This window comes from Amphiura filiformis, chromosome 3 (assembly GCF_039555335.1).
Source record: "Amphiura filiformis chromosome 3, Afil_fr2py, whole genome shotgun sequence".
Lineage (NCBI taxonomy): Eukaryota > Metazoa > Echinodermata > Ophiuroidea > Amphilepidida > Amphiuridae > Amphiura > Amphiura filiformis.
In genome coordinates this window covers 13,079,814-13,097,450 of record NC_092630.1, presented here as the reverse complement: position 1 = coordinate 13,097,450, position 17,637 = coordinate 13,079,814, and the positions used below count along the sequence as shown (strand labels likewise).

At 36.6% G+C, this 17,637-nt stretch overlaps 1 protein-coding gene across 4 annotated transcripts in view; it reads left to right on the top strand.

The window, feature by feature from the left end:
- The window catches only part of LOC140148064 (acylamino-acid-releasing enzyme-like), a 66,919-nt gene extending 49,370 nt beyond the window's left edge, over positions 1-17,549 (top strand). For 2 of the 4 annotated variants that reach the window (XM_072169915.1, XM_072169916.1), the window contains exons 20-22: positions 3,193-3,298; positions 4,682-4,788; positions 13,577-17,548. In XM_072169915.1, the coding sequence (XP_072026016.1) occupies positions 3,193-3,298; positions 4,682-4,788; positions 13,577-13,676 (313 nt within the window). In that variant the 3' untranslated portion in view covers positions 13,677-17,548. Of the gene's footprint in view, positions 1-3,192; positions 3,299-4,681; positions 4,789-13,576 lie in introns of all 4 variants that reach the window. The other 2 variants (XM_072169918.1, XM_072169917.1) reach the window with 2 other exon arrangements.
- The last annotated feature ends 88 nt before the right edge of the window (positions 17,550-17,637 follow it).

The window sequence follows — 17,637 nt, the reverse complement described above, 5'->3', positions numbered from 1 at the left end:
ATGCTTGTTCCCAGGCAAAATATCGTCATTTCCATGATCATATGAAATTCTGCACGGAATTTCGACAGAGTGTACCAAAGCGTTCCAAGGACTTTTTTAGTAGATTGTCTCTGCCGAATGCAAAATATTTCATCTAAATTTCGTTTTTGTCTCATAACTCAAAAATGGAATGTCGTATGAGCTTCTCATTGCACACGATTTGAGAGTGGATTATATGCTTTGGAATCATAACAAAATTGTTGATAAAGAAATTGGTTTCTTTAGGAAGTGGTCACTGGAATCACCCCCTATGCTAAAATACACACATTTCGCAATTATAGCTCTAAACTGCTCTAAAATGTCGTTTTTGTCCCATAACTCAAAAACAGAATGTTGTATGATCTTCATATTTCACAGGATTTGGAGGTAGACCATGTACTTAGGAATCATAATACAATTGTTGATAAAGAAATTGGTTGGTTCAGGAGTGGACACTGAAACACCCCATACCCTAACATACACGCATTTAATGAAATTTTTATGCTATATCTCAAAACCGAGAAATCGATCGCGGCTCTAAGGTGCATGATTCCGAGTTGTTTAATTTATTTTTGAAATTAATATTTAAAGTTCACCTTCATAGCACTTGTCAGATAGGTGAATGAACGTTACAAAACAGAAAAATGAGTTTTAATTAAATATTAGTGTACGTTAAGATTGTAAGGAAGTCAATAATAAACTACGACTATCTTCAGTAGATACATGTAGCATTAACTTGTTTTTGACATGATGTAACAACTATCTTCAGCAGATTTGTGCTTCACATTTTTGTGTATGGGGTGTGTGTATAATGTGGGGGTGTGTGCGTGCGAGGTGTTGGGCGTGGGATGTATGTGAGGTAGGGCGGAGGGAGTTTGTAGGACTATTATAAGATCACATTTAAATCGGAAAGTATTTCATTTGGGGGCTTTTGGGAAAGAAAGAAATAATGTAATTAATTAATCAAACATAGAGAAAGAAAGGAAGAAAGAAAGACAGAAAAAATAAATCAAAAATGTATACTTCATGTATTTATAATAAACAAATATTTTCACCGGGTTCACCGTCGCAAATAATAAATGAAACAGAAAAAGTAATACCGCCTGGGAATCGAACCCAGGACCTCATGCATTGAATAGCGTGCATACTGAGCAGTTTGCCCTGCATTGATATTAATATATACGTATAGATATTTATTTCAATTCAAAATGGCAAACTGTTAACAAATGTCATAAATGCGATCAATTTGTCATTCCTTTTGTATTCAAACATTCTCAATTGGTGTAGCCAAGGTAAACAAACGTCAGGCTCCATGAGATACGGCCTAAAAAACATAAAATGTGGATTTTGGACCATTTTGTCATTATGGTAAACTGATCCACTTTGCCATTTGCACTATGCAGCTTTACACTTTCCCCGATACCTGACTACTATAAAAGACCAAAACTGATTACTTTGATTGCAAAATGGCAGCTTGGCGCAACGGCTTAGTCCTTCGACTGGTAATCTTTTGACTATTCATTGATGCGAATGGTTCGAGTCCCGTGGTGGTCGATTTTTTTCTTTAAGTGTATTCAATTGTTGTTTTCTTTATTATTTTCTTTTTATCAACGCAAAAGCGTATCTTATTATAAATAATATTCAGAAATGAGTTGTTTCAAATTGTTACATCACAATCTTTCTGATTCGTTCGGATAAGCCTATACTCAGCAAACGCAAGTTTTACAGAAAACATTTACATGTTGGATTTTATTATAAAGGGTACAGAACGTTTTAATAAAATTCAAAAACATTTTGGAAAACATGCTGCAAAACATTGTAATATTTTTTAAAAACTATATTTGTAGTGTTTTTGAATTATGAGACAAACACGAGATTTTAGTAATAAATACAAAATGTGTGTAATTTAGCATAGGAGGTGTTTTCAGTGACCATTCCCTAAATAATCCAACATCTTTATCAACAATTTTATTGTGATTCAAAGGTATATTATATACTCCCAAATCGTGTGCAATATGACGCTCATACAACATTTTGTTTTTAAGTTATGGGACAAAAATGACATTTTAGAGCAGTTTAGAGCCATAATTACTTAAACGTGTGTTGTTTAGCATAGGGGATGGTTTCAGTGACCACTCCCTAAATAAACCAATTTCTTTATTAACAATTTTGTTATGATTTCAAAGCATATAATCCACTCTCAAATCGTGTGCAATATGAAGCTCATACGACATTCCGTTTTGAGTTATGACACAAAAACGAAATTTAGATGAAATATTTTGCATTCGGTAGAGACAATCAACGAAAAAAGTCTTGAAACGCTTGCGTGTAAATAACGGAAAACTGTCACCCCCTCTCCCCCGTGCAATGTTGAGAAATACCAAAGTCTTCAGTGGTTTCCCAATGTGTTCCAACATTGATTGATGGGGAGAGGGAAGGGTAAATCATTGTTGTAGATGTCATGCTTGTTCCCAGGCAAAATATACGTCATTTCCATGATCATATGAAATTCTGCACGGAATTTCGACAGAGTGTACCAAGCGTTCCAAGGACTTTTTTCGTAGATTGTAGGTTGCATTGAGCTATTCCATTTAAAATCCACACTACACCTGTGGAAGATTGTGGAAATATCTACCATATATATATATTTCAAATGGAATGAACACATTAGGCAGCTCCATTTGAAACTCTCACCCCCTCTGTGCAAGATTCCGGTTGAATCTTTCTCAGAGGGTGTATGACATTCAAATGGAGCTGCCTAATGTGTTCATTCCATTTGAAATTCATACTCCCCCTGTGGTAGATATTTCCACAATCTTCCACAGGTGTAGTGTGGATTTTAAATGGAATAGCCCATATGTGACATGATCAAGGGGAATGAGTCACATGACGACCCTGGTCAAAACTGAGTCTGACACATGTTTCTAAAAAGGACATCTAGAGCTTTCAGAAACTGAAAACCCCATGCTGATACAACTTTTCTTTGTGAAGTTATGTCAATTTATCGATCGCTGAAAACAATATAAAACAAAAGAATTTTAACACTTTCTTTGCTAATATCTCAAAATCAATATTGGTGACATCCAACTCATTTCCCTTGATCGTGTCACATTTAGGGCCTTGTTGCAGTAACCCCTCAAAATAAGCTGTTTCAACCAAACATTCTATTTACAGGAGTTACGTAGAGGCGGGATTGGAAGAATTCAAACCACATTTGGTGCCTACAGCAAAGACATATAAAGAAATGTTACAGAGATCACCTATAGCTCATGTTGATAAGGTAAACAAATTGAAATTTCATCTGAAATATTGTTTTGAGTATGTTCCGGCTTGTGTGAACTTATTACGTGGGCATATCAGAATCTGAAATTAGCAACAAGAAGATAGGAATTTGTGATTCATGGAAAAGTACATGCACATACTGAATTATTGCTAATATACAATGTAAATGATGATGCAAAATTTTAGTGAAACCAAATTCAAAGACTTTCTTTTGCAAACTTTTTCTAAAAGGACTACTGCAGAAATATCAGGTTTGTTTGTGCACATATCTTGTGTATTGAGTAATATAAATGTGTTTATTCTTTGGTATCTTATAAAATGAAAGAAATTGTTTAAATTCAAATTCATGCACGGTTGTTTGATGGGATCATTTATTAGTTTTTCAAACAAAACAAAACATAATGTACAATACAACCAAATTTTAGGCTTAAACAGCTAAAAGCGATATCATGCTAATGTATACAGATACTTTTGAGTCATTCGCAACTTTAATTTCCCCTCTTTTACCAAATTATTCACTTTTATAGCATTTTTAAAGCTTTTTCGGATATAAATGTGCCTGTCAATGACAAAATTGGTGGGGCTATTTAGTTACTGGAAATTATTCTATCAAGCTTTTACTACAAATAATTCCTTTTATTGTTTGATAAAATATGTTTATAAAATTTCCTTGTTGCTTGTTTCACATATTCCAGCTGTTTTAATGGCAGTATTAATCACCTACCTCTTGCAAATAAAGAAATATGATTTAGGATAAATAGCCCCATCTATAGTTTGCATTTAGTTCATAATGAAGCCAATTCTATATAGAGGCCTTGCATGTGACGTATCATCCCGTAAATATGGCTGACTACTCAAATGCATTCAACAAAAGCTCACACACATAACCCTGCACTACGATCAAATAGGTTGATGACAACATTTGATTGAATGGACTGCACTCCGCCATAACTACGGTGAAGGACACCGGTTCAATTCCTTTGTTTGGAGCCAATCGATAAATTGATGGAGGGCCTCTATACATCAAACAACCGTGCATGTTGGATAATATGCGGTCCTGTTTCATGGAGAAGATTGCACAGGTTTTCAAAAAGGGAGGGGGGCAAGTTATTGATTCCCCAAATGCTCAAAATTATGAGCACCTCCACCTTGTGCATGCCACTGCTGATCAAGCAAAATGAAGGAAATATTGTGAAAAGTCTATTTTTAGAATTGTGACAAACTGTAAATCCACTTTTTTTTTATGTATTAACAATAAAGGACACAGTGTTTGATTATTAAACCATCTCATAAATTGAGAATTGGTGATTCAGTAATTATGCGTCTATCGCTCTTTATAAAAAGCTCCATAATTAATAATTGATTTTTTCATTAATTTCAGGTTAAGACTCCAATATTACTTATGATTGGTGCTGAGGATAGAAGAGTGCCACCAAAACAGGGTTATGAATACTACAAGGCAGTTAAGGCTAGGGGTGTGCAGACTAAGTAAGTTGATTATCACAATATTACTTATGATTGGTGCAGAAGATAGAAGGGTGCCACCAAAACAGGGTTATGAATACTACAAGGCAGTTAAGGCTAGGGGTGTGGAGACAAAGTAAGTTGATTATCACAATATTACTTATGATTGGTGCAGAAGATAGAAGGTGCCACCAAAACAGGGTTATGAATACTACAAGGCAGTTAAGGCTAGGGGTGTGGAGACAAAGTAAGTTGATTATCACAATATTACTTATGATTGGTGCAGAAGATAGAAGGTGCCACCAAAACAGGGTTATGAATACTACAAGGCAGTTAAGGCTAGGGGTGTGGAGACTAAGTAAGTTGATTATCACAATATTACTTATGATTGGTGCAGAAGATAGAAGGGTGCCACCAAAACAGGGTTATGAATACTACAAGGCAGTTAAAGCTAGGGGTGTGCAGACTAAGTAAGTTGATTATCACAATATTACTTATGATTGGTGCAGAAGATAGAAGGGTGCCACCAAAACAGGGTTATGAATACTACAAGGCAGTTAAGGCTAGGGGTGTGCAGACTAAGTAAGTTGATTATCACAATATTACTTATGATTGGTGCAGAAGATAGAAGGGTGCCACCAAATCAGGGTTATGAATACTACAAGGCAGTTAAGGCTAGGGGTGTGGAGACTAAGTAAGTTGATTATCACAATATTACTTATGATTGGTGCAGAAGATAGAAGGGTGCCACCAAAACAGGGTTATGAATACTACAAGGCAGTTAAGGCTAGGGGTGTGCAGACTAAGTAAGTTGATTATCACAATATTACTTATGATTGGTGCAGAAGATAGAAGGGTGCCACCAAAACAGGGTTATGAATACTACAAGGCAGTTAAGGCTAGGGGTGTGCAGACTAAGTAAGTTGATTATCACAATATTACTTATGATTGGTGCAGAAGATAGAAGGGTGCCACCAAAACAGGGTTATGAATACTACAAGGCAGTTAAGGCTAGGGGCGTGGAGACAAAGTAAGTTGATTATCACAATATTACTTATGATTGGTGCAGAAGATAGAAGGGTGCCACCAAAACAGGGTTATGAATACTACAAGGCAGTTAAGGCTAGGGGTGTGGAGACTAAGTAAGTTGATTATCACAATATTACTTATGATTGGTGCAGAAGATAGAAGAGTGCCACCAAAACAGGGTTATGAATACTACAAGGCAGTTAAGGCTAGGGGTGTGGAGACAAAGTAAGTTGATTATCACAATATTACTTATGATTGGTGCAGAAGATAGAAGGGTGCCACCAAAACAGGGTTATGAATACTACAAGGCAGTTAAGGCTAGGGATGTGCAGACTAAGTAAGTTGATTATCACAATATTACTTATGATTGGTGCAGAAGATAGAAGGGTGCCTCCAAAACAGGGTTATGAATACTACAAGGCAGTTAAGGCTAGGGGTGTGGAGACTAAGTAAGTTGATTATCACAATATTACTTATGATTGGTGCTGAGGATAGAAGGGTGCCACCAAAACAGGGTTATGAATACTACAAGGCAGTTAAGGCTAGGGGTGTGCAGACTAAGTAAGTTGATTATCACAATATTACTTATGATTGGTGCAGAAGATAGAAGGGTGCCACCAAAACAGGGTTATGAATACTACAAGGCAGTTAAGGCTAGGGGTGTGGAGACAAAGTAAGTTGATTATCACAATATTACTTATGATTGGTGCAGAAGATAGAAGGGTGCCACCAAAACAGGGTTATGAATACTACAAGGCAGTTAAGGCTAGGGGTGTGCAGACTAAGTAAGTTGATTATCACAATATTACTTATGATTGGTGCAGAAGATAGAAGAGTGCCACCAAAACAGGGTTATGAATACTACAAGGCAGTTAAGGCTAGGGGTGTGGAGACAAAGTAAGTTGATTATCACAATATTACTTATGATTGGTGCAGAAGATAGAAGGGTGCCACCAAAACAGGGTTATGAATACTACAAGGCAGTTAAGGCTAGGGGTGTGGAGACAAAGTAAGTTGATTATCACAATATTACTTATGATTGGTGCAGAAGATAGAAGGGTGCCACCAAAACAGGGTTATGAATACTACAAGGCAGTTAAAGCTAGGGGTGTGCAGACTAAGTAAGTTGATTATTACAATATTACTTATGATTGGTGCAGAAGATAGAAGGGTGCCACCAAAACAGGGTTATGAATACTACAAGGCAGTTAAGGCTAGGGGTGTGGAGACAAAGTAAGTTGATTATCACAATATTACTTATGATTGGTGCTGAAGATAGAAGGGTGCCTCCAAAACAGGGTTATGAATACTACAAGGCAGTTAAGGCTAGGGGTGTGGAGACAAAGTAAGTTGATTATCACAATATTACTTATGATTGGTGCAGAAGATAGAAGGGTGCCACCAAAACAGGGTTATGAATACTACAAGGCAGTTAAGGCTAGGGGTGTGGAGACAAAGTAAGTTGATTATCACAATATTACTTATGATTGGTGCAGAAGATAGAAGGGTGCCACCAAAACAGGGTTATGAATACTACAAGGCAGTTAAGGCTAGGGGTGTGTAGACTAAGTAAGTTGATTATCACAATATTACTTATGATTGGTGCAGAAGATAGAAGGGTGCCACCAAAACAGGGTTATGAATACTACATGGCAGTTAAGGCTAGGGGTGTGGAGACAAAGTAAGTTGATTATCACAATATTACTTATGATTGGTGCAGAAGATAGAAGGGTGCCACCAAAACAGGGTTATGAATACTACAAGGCAGTTAAGGCTAGGGATGTGCAGACTAAGTAAGTTGATTATCACAATATTACTTATGATTGGTGCAGAAGATAGAAGGGTGCCACCAAAACAGGGTTATGAATACTACAAGGCAGTTAAGGCTAGGGGTGTGGAGACTAAGTAAGTTGATTATCACAGTATTACTTATGATTGGTGCTGAGGATAGAAGGGTGCCACCAAAACAGGGTTATGAATACTACAAGGCAGTTAAGGCTAGGGGTGTGGAGACAAAGTAAGTTGATTATCACAATATTACTTATGATTGGTGCAGAAGATAGAAGGGTGCCACCAAAACAGGGTTATGAATACTACAAGGCTGTTAAGGCTAGGGATGTGGAGACAAAGTAAGTTGATTATCACAATATTACTTATGATTGGTGCAGAAGATAGAAGAGTGCCACCAAAACAGGGTTATGAATACTACAAGGCAGTTAAGGCTAGGGGTGTGGAGACAAAGTAAGTTGATTATCACAATATTACTTATGATTGGTGCAGAAGATAGAAGGGTGCCACCAAAACAGGGTTATGAATACTACAAGGCAGTTAAGGCTAGGGGTGTGCAGACTAAGTAAGTTGATTATCACAATATTACTTATGATTGGTGCAGAAGATAGAAGGGTGCCTCCAAAACAGGGTTATGAATACTACAAGGCAGTTAAGGCTAGGGTGTGGAGACAAAGTAAGTTGATTATCACAATATTACTTATGATTGGTGCAGAAGATAGAAGGGTGCCACCAAAACAGGGTTATGAATACTACAAGGCAGTTAAGGCTAGGGGTGTAGAGACTAAGTAAGTTGATTATTACAATTATGCATTATTTAGTCAATCAATCAATCAATCAATTTATACGATACCACTTCGTGGGACAGTTATCAATGTGCTTGCCACTTGATAAACCACACCACTGAGTGCCAACAATAATACAACTGGTATGACTATCCCCTAACAGCTCCCCAATTTACATATGTGTGGAGCAGAAGAAGTGAGATAAGGTGTCTTGCCAGCCATGATAACTTGTTATTTATTTATTTATTTATTTATTTATTATGCTTCATCACTGGCTCATATACAATTACAAAGATAAATATATTATATAAATATTGCACATACTAATAATCAAGACAAAGTAAAGAATAAAATGCCAGCGAAAAGAATGGGACAAACAGGTGCAAAATCACCTCTAGGACCATCCCACCTTTCGATTTTTGAAAACAAATTATTGGAAAAAAAAACCCATCACAGCCCCATCCCAAATTAAATAAGCCTGCAATTCGAGCATCTGCAGTAAGAGCTCCAAGAGCATGTTTTCAAAGAACAAAAATTTTGAGTAAAATGAGAATTCAAAAATTCAACCACCCCGGATTTGAAGGAAGAAAAGGAACCGGCTGTCCTTGTAGACAAAGGCAGCTGATTCCAAAGCTGCACAATGCGATTAAAATAAAAAGTCATGTGCGCTTCGGTTTTGCAACGTTGAATTTTGAGTTTAAATGGATCGGAAGATAATCTAGTGGTGGGATGGTCCTTCCCATTCCCTTGGCTGAATTTAACATAATTATTGACATTAATATCATAGTGACCTCCCTACATCTGTAAAAAAACAAGAGATCACTTTTGTCTCTCCTGAGTAAGGGGGAGTAAGTCCAAATTGGTAAGCCTCTCCTTATAATCCTGATCAGGATAATGTAAAATGAATTTGGTAGCTCGTCTTTGGACTCCTTCCAACATTTGGATGTTATGTTTGGATGTACCGCTCCAAAGACAGCTACCATACTGAAGATCACTCCTGATCAGGGAACTATAAAGAGTTCTGGTAACTTTTACTGGGGCATTGAACCCTACTGTACGCATGATCATGCCCATCTTACGATTGCATTTTTTGACAACTCTATTAATATGGGTATCCCAGACAAGTTTAGTTGATATGTCAACACCCAAATCTTTGATGGTATCAATTTTACTGAGAGTTGTGCCATTCATATTATAATCATAAAGGATGGGTTTCCTGCATCTTGTCAAGGAAATGACCTGGCATTTGGAAGGGTGAAAATTAAGCTCCCAGGTATTACTCCAATTGACTAGTGCATTTAAGTCTGACTGAAGCTGCTCACAATCTGAAGGTTTTTTACATTAATAAAACACTTAGCATCATCGGCAAATAAAGCAATCTTAGAATGTTGGGCAACACTGGGCAGGTCGTTTATGTATAAAACAAAAAGGAGTGGCCCAAGGATAGAGCCCTGTGGAACCCCGGAAACCACTGGAAGCCAATCAGATTGGACGCCATCAACAACCACACGTTGGTGTCGATTTGTAAGATAAGCTTGAAACCAATTAAGTAGACCAGAATGAAAACCAAAAGACCTGAGTTTGTATAAGAGTAATTTATGACTAACACTGTCGAACGCTTTGGAAAAATCAAGATAAACCATATCGACCTGCCCAGCGTTGTCCAAGGCTGCACTGACTTCATGAAAAACTTCAAGCAACTGAGTGACAGTGGAACGCCCTTTATAAAGCCATGTTGAAGATGATAGAGCCTCTCTTTTATGAGGAAAAACCAAGTTGACAATTGCTCTCTCCATGATCTTCCCACATATACAAAGTAAAGATACTGGCCTGTAATTTCCAACCTGTTGTTTGTCGGCCTTTTTATAAACCGGTATTACATTGGCTTCAAGCCATTCCTGAGGTAATTTACCTTCACTCAGAGACAAGTTAAAAATATGGCATAAGGGAGATACAATTTGATATGCACATTCCTTTAGGACACGTGGTGATATACCGTCCGGGCCTGATGCTTTGGAAACATTCAAATTTTTCAGAATATCAAGTACATCATCATTTTGAAGTTCAAAATCCTAATGATTCATGTTCAAAGATGGGAATATTTGGAAAGTTCAGATCATTCTTTGGTTTGGTAAATACAGAAAAGAAATAACTGTTAAAGAGAGTAGCCTTTTCTTTAGCAGTGGAAGCGGTTACACCATTGGTATCACTGATGACCTGGGGCAAGGATTTTGATCTGGTTTTGGATCTAAAAAATGACCAAAAACGTTTTGGATTTTCCAGAAGCGTAGACCCAAAATCATCAATGAACTGGTCATATTTAACAGCAATCAGATTTTCAGGCGATTACGAAGTTTCCGAAACTTTGACCAGTGATGCTCAGAATTTGATTTCTGTGCTCGCTTCCAGGCTGTGAACTTACTTTTCTGTAAATGACGAACTTCAGAATCAATCCAGTCTGGAGTAGTGCTATCCTTGATTTTGATTTTAGGAATATGTTTGTCAAGAACATTTGTAAAAATTGTTTTAAAATTTGACCAAGCAGTATCAACAGTGCCAGCACTGTAAACACAATCAAATAAGTCAGCATTATCCATCTCATGTCTAACATTATTAAAATTTGCTTTCTTGAAATTATACACTTCACGACAAATTTTTTTAAGTCTTTCAACTTTGGTTAAAATACGCATTTCTAAAAGTTTGTGATCAGTAGGAAACGTTTCACTCGAGAGAACCACAGTTGATAACCTATCAGGAGATGTAGTTAGTACAAGATCAAGAATATTTTTACATGCATCACGGGATGGAATAAAATTAAGCTGGGTCAGTAAAAAAGAATTTATGACATCACAGAAAGACAGTTCAGCAGGGGGTACATTATTCATATTTCTGCAGCCATCGATCTTGGGCAAGTTGAAGTCACCAATAACATGGAACTGATCAAATTCAGAGGCAACTTTGGACAAAACAAGCTGCAGATTTTGAACAAATGTATCCACACAACCATCTGGCTCTCTGTAACATAATACAATGACCATTTTTTTTTTCTTTTTAGGTCTTATTTCCAACACCATGATTTCATCATTATCAGGTTCAAGATCTGGTCTATGTAGCGACATAATATTATTTTTTATTGCACATAAGAGACCACCACCTCTGGTCTTCCAATGATTAGATCTGTCTTTACGGTACAAAATATAGTCCGAATCAGAGAGTTCAGCATCATTAACATTGCTGTTCAGCCATGTTTCCGTGGCACATATAATGTCATAGAGTTTTTTTGATTGAATTGCACAGTAATCCCTGATTTTATTTATACGTTTCTTTTTTCTTATGGTTTTAATACTACGTGCATTTAAATATAAAATGTCAATCCCAGTCCCACGTTGAGATCCATCGTCAGGTAAATTAAATGAAAATTCATCGGAGGAAAGTCCGTCATCACTCGCCTGACTATCAAAGCTCAAGTTCAAATCTGAGAAATGGGTAGGTCCCGGTTCAAATTGATGTCACCAGCCAATAAGTTGACTATAATGAACAGGGGAGTTTACCCTTGGGTAGCCAAGAAACGGTGTAGAACTAACCTTCAGTCCTCTACCCTGATGAGGATTCAATGCACAACTGAATGAAATGGTATAAGCTTCAGATAATGTTGGTATGTGTGCATCAAACGTAGAAAAATATGGGTTCTTGATTGGGTTGAATGTTGTGTCGAAGAATGGAATTAGTCTACCGTTGTAATTCAGGCTCTCAGAATGTGTACTTGTAGCTCAGATGTTACACATGTTTGTATACGATGGCAGATTGTAAACAAACCAAGAAATAGCAAAAAGTACAAACTTGGAGGAGTAGCCTTAGAAGTCATTTTAATAAGCTAATGTTGAGTTGGCAGACCAGCTGCAGCTTTAAAAAGTTTGGTAGTAATCTTAGTTCAATGAGGAACAGAATTCAGCAGTCATGAAAGCTTAAAAATGTTCAAGGTTGCAGAATTTTGATACCTTGATTCAGTTGAGTCTTGGAACTTATCCCAGAAATCCAGATTTCACAGATGACAAGAAGGTACACTATTATAAGATGATAAAAACAGCTACACACCACTAGATGATAAAAATTACTGGAAAATATGGTAAAAAACACCAAAAAAGTTGGAGTGAGCCAGAAGCATGTCTCACTGGTACAGAACCCAATCGGAAAAACCACCAATTAATCAATTAGTAATAACAAACAATGTATGTTGCATATTTTATATTTCTACCAACCTGAAGACATAAAGCTGCATTTGCTGTATGCAAGAGTAAATAATGCAGATGGTTATGTTTGCTTAGAAAAGTTTAGTTTATGATGATTATGTTTGCTTAGAAAAGTTTAGTTTATGACAATTTTCAATTACATACTGGTTAAATTTAAGCCTCACAGCTATTATAGATCTACCATATTAGAAATAGCATTTTAAAATCATGGATTTTTTCCCCAACCCCTGATTGCGAGATAAACTGATTGAATTAACCAGCGTCGTAGGGAGGGGGCAAACGACAACAAATAGAACTCAACATGAAAAGAATAAAATAGATGTTATTGTAGTGTATCAATTGCACGTGGCATCGGTGCTGTCGTATGGTGTGTCAACGGATTGCTATCTATTTAAATTGTGTTTGTTTTGTTTGCAACGCACCCCCCCCTTTCAAATTTGGAAAAGTATACAAAAGTCCCAAAATTTTGGAATTTACGACTTTAGTGAGCAAAAAATCAGAAAGTCCATTTTTCACAAAATTGCTCCCCCCTGGAAAAAAGTCCACTTTTTCAAAATCAGCACCCCTCCCCCCATTGAAATTCTGCATACGGTGGAAAATTTTTGATCTTTATCTAGTTTGGATTGTAGAAGCAAAAATGTGTATCCTGTTGTGGTATACCATCCATCAACTACCAAGTTCGTTTATACAAGTTCTGAGAAAAATAAAGAGCTTTCACCTGATACCAAATTTGGGGCAAAGTGGGATGGCAGTGATGCTGTCAATTAGGTCGCTCACCTTTAAAAGGAAAAGTTCATTAAAAAAGCAAAAAATAAATATAGATGTAGACATTACAACATTTATATATCACAAACCTATAATATGAATGAATAAAAAATATAATATTAAATCCGTAAATCCCTGTTTATTTTGTTTTTACGTTTAAAATATAAACTTCTGAATTTTTATTTTTATTTGCAGATTGTATGTATATCCAGGCAACAACCATTCCCTTTCCAAAGTGGACTGTGAAGGAGACTGTATGATGAACATGTATCAGTGGTTTATGAAGTATCTATGAGACTGTGGGAAAGATTACAATATTAAAATTAAGAGTAAACCACAGAATTAGAGAAGGAGAATCGGGACTCCCTATACTGCCACATACAATCGTGCCATCAGCTATTGGGAGAAAAGTGGGGGTATTTGCTGTGCGGAGGTTTATTGAAAACAATTCTGCGTCTCATCTGAAGCATCTTGGTATAGTGTGTAGGTCGCATCAAGTGCATCTCTCAAATACGCCCATCATCCATGTCATGCTTGCATGACAACGAATGCCTCGATTGCATTCCGAGGGAAACCGTTTAGCTAGAGTCTAGGTTCTCTTTCTCTAATTCTGTGGAGTAAACAACAGTGAAGCAGTCGATATGATCACCATCAATGGGTTTATGAAATAGACTATGGAAATCACAGGAATGTCTGTCTGTATGCGAGTCAATCTGAATGTCAGTCAAATAAGTTGAGACTTAAAAGTACTACAAGTACTTGAACATACAAACTTAAAAATATGGATAATCATGTTAATGGGATATGCAGTCATTGGGCTATTCCAGTTGAAATCTATATGTCCCTTATGGAAGACATGCCTTAATCTTCCACACAGGGAGTGTGAATTTCAAATGGGTTACTGAATGGGTGAATCCATCCATCTACACCCCCCTGTGTGGAAGATAAAGGTCATGTCGTCCATATGGGGTGTATTGATTTCAACTGGAATACTGTAAAAGTGGACATTTTTGCGCTACATTTATTTTCGCGCTATTCCGTTCCAAGCTGCTATAACAACACATTAGTATATTCCCTTTGTGTTTAGATCAATGTAAGGAAACTTGAAAAACAAGGGGAACAGTTCAAAATTGGAAAAGTGCAAAAAATTAATTGTGTGAAAATTTCCACTTTTACAGTAGTCCATTTTGATAAGTTCAAGTGTGATAGTCGAAATATAATCACGAGGTGAAAGATGGAACAATACATCTTTCACCGAGTGATTATATTTCGACCATCACACAAATTTAAGACAGTTAATAATTATTTGTTTTATATCACTCATACATTCTATTACTCAAAAATACTATTTAAGATAGTAAAATAGGGAATACAGTTTTTCATCAACATAACACCAGGTTTTGCTGTGACATACCTGTACTTCACATTTTGATGCCCAGCCCATAACTAAATCGGCGAGTCAAAGAATCAGTGCACGTCCTGGCGCAGGCGCACTACGGCGCAGCACTATGATGGTAAAAACTATTGCACAGAGAGGCTGATGGTAAAAATGATAAATGGCAATCAACCAATGAACTGTCTAGATTTTATGTATGAGTGATATAAAGAAAAGTATATATTGCCTGTGTATGACGGTAATCTGATACTAAACACAGAACTGATTGAATAAATGACATACCTGACATTTATTAAAGAGTGCTCTATTTTCAAAAATATATACAGAAACCAGTTATTATGCAAGTCAAATTCAGCAGCAGGGTTAGACTTTTCTTTCAAAATATTTGGAAGTTGGTCTTAAAGGCCCATTCAGTGATTTGCTCAACCGGACGATCGTAAACATCATCAAAATTCAGATATTGGTACCTTTGTCATTGTCATAGTTGTGCTAACATAGCCTGCAAGTGGTTCAGCCGAAAGCCGTGTATTTAAGACAAAATAAGACATTTTACATGAATCTGTAATTTATATACTGACAGTATATAAATTAGCTACATGTATTTGAATGGGGCTTCAACTTCAATACTGCTGTTTTCTTTGTTTTTGACAAATATATCAAATGACAAATTGAATGACTTATCCTCAGCATGTCAGGCTTGCCTCATCAATTGACGTTTTTAAAACAAAACTGAAAACCTTTCTTTTTAATCAATGATTGGCTTTTGTATATATGTATGGCCTCTTTTATATCAATTTTTGTGTGTCATCGCTTCCGTGCAATTTGACATTATTTACTTAGTGTTTCACAGCTGGTTCTGTGTGCACGTGTCTAAATTTAATATGTTTTAATATGCATGCATCTCACTAGTTATTTGATTATTCCTCATTGCTTGTATGTAATATGTAATATGTATATGGATGCTGGAGCGAGGGTTCCTGCCATTCCGTGATGCACTTTCTTTTTTTCTACGTTGGCGCTGCGGTCTGGCGAAATCAGTCCCTCCAGTATTTCTGTTTCTTTGAAATTATTTTTGTGTAGTTTTTAAGACTGTATTTTAAGTACCGGTAGTTTTTTGTAGCTTTATGATTGTATTTTTCATGGTTTGTAAAGCGCCTTGAGACCCTGTTGGGTTAAAGGCGCTTAATAAGTGCGGCTTATTATTATTATCCTTCACTTTTAAGCAATTTAGAAACAATTTTGATTTTTTTTGCACTTAATTGCGCTGGGATCACTGAATGGGTCTTTAAATTTTGGATGCCAAAATGAAATGACTGCATATCCCTTTGAAATAGTTATAAGAAGTGGGGTCATTTCTGAATGAAATGCTCAGACTAAGTAGATTAATATTATTTCATCTGATAACAATTTTTGCCTGACAAAACCAGTAAGTGTTTATACTCCAGGCCTTGCCGTCTAGATTTCAAAGGCGAGTGGTCAATCGCTCACTACCTTGATGCTAGGCGAGTAATCGAATCACTCGCTAGTGGTCGAATCACTCGCTAGTGGTCGAATCACTCTCTAGGTCTGAAAGAGCAATCAGTATGACACACTTACGCACTGCTGACATCCTGTCTTTCAGAAATCAAGACTAGTTTATTACGATAAATTGAATACATTGGAAGTGCTAAAACTTGAATGTAATTTAGATTCAATTTGGGTGATTCAGCAAGCCAAATTTATTGTATATGGTGAGTGGAAAATCGCTCACTAGAAATCGAGTTTGGGCGAGCGATGGCGAGTGAGAGCGATCGCTCACTTAAAACGGCAAGGCCTGTACTCTGGTTGCTCTACGAAAAAGGTATAAAAATCAAAGCCACTAATCCCTCCAATTAGCTCCTGTTGATTTCCCATTATAGAACTATCAAAAAGTGTGCCAACAGGTTTCATAATAACATTATTACATAACAATTTTCTATCTTTTGGATTGTCTGCTGTGGTTTATCATTGGGGTGGGCTTGTCCAGCTAGAAGTGGAATTGACCAAAGGGGCAATTATCAGTAATTGGGCCTGGATTAATCTCCTTTTCAGTAGCAAAAGCCAACTATACTCTCTGATATTTAATATTTTTCTATATTTTATCCACAAAATAGACCAAAGTTGGTATGAGGAAAATCGTTAAGTGATTATTCAAGTTGATCAAAAACAATAATTTCTTTAAAATGAATACAAAATCAATCAATACTCAAACTGAAATAATTATGTCATTTAAGTAGACATTAAAAGCTTACACTGAATAAACATGATGTACTATTCTTCTAATCTGGCATACTTTACATTATTATTGTTTGTTGAGCATTGTTGCATGGGCTTTTAGTGTACAGAACTTATATAGTTAAATATGTGCGTGTCCTGGAACTTGTGCTAATAATAACACACCCGATAGGATTCTGTACTCTTTTCAAATAAAAGAGTACAGAAGTGTGTGACCTTTTAATGTGCCAGAAGGGGTGTCTATCTGTTTATAAATGTGGGTGAATTAGACACATATTTGTTTTTGAGTTTAGCATGTGAATGCCACATGATTTGAGAGGGGATGTACCCCTTAGAAGTTGGAAATGTCAAAATGAAGCCCCAATTGAAGGGAGTCCTCTCGCTATTCCGAAGGTCCGCCATTCAGAAGGTTCGCTATTTCGAAGGTTCGCTATTCCGAATATGATTAAAGGTTCGCTATTCCGAAAAAACGGTTCTCTATTAAGAAGGTTCTCTATTCCGAAAATTCCCAAAACACAAACAGGTTCTCTATTCCGAAAATAGAAAGGTTCTCTATTCCGAATATGAAAAAATTTCTCTATTCCGAATATTCAAATATGGGTTCTCT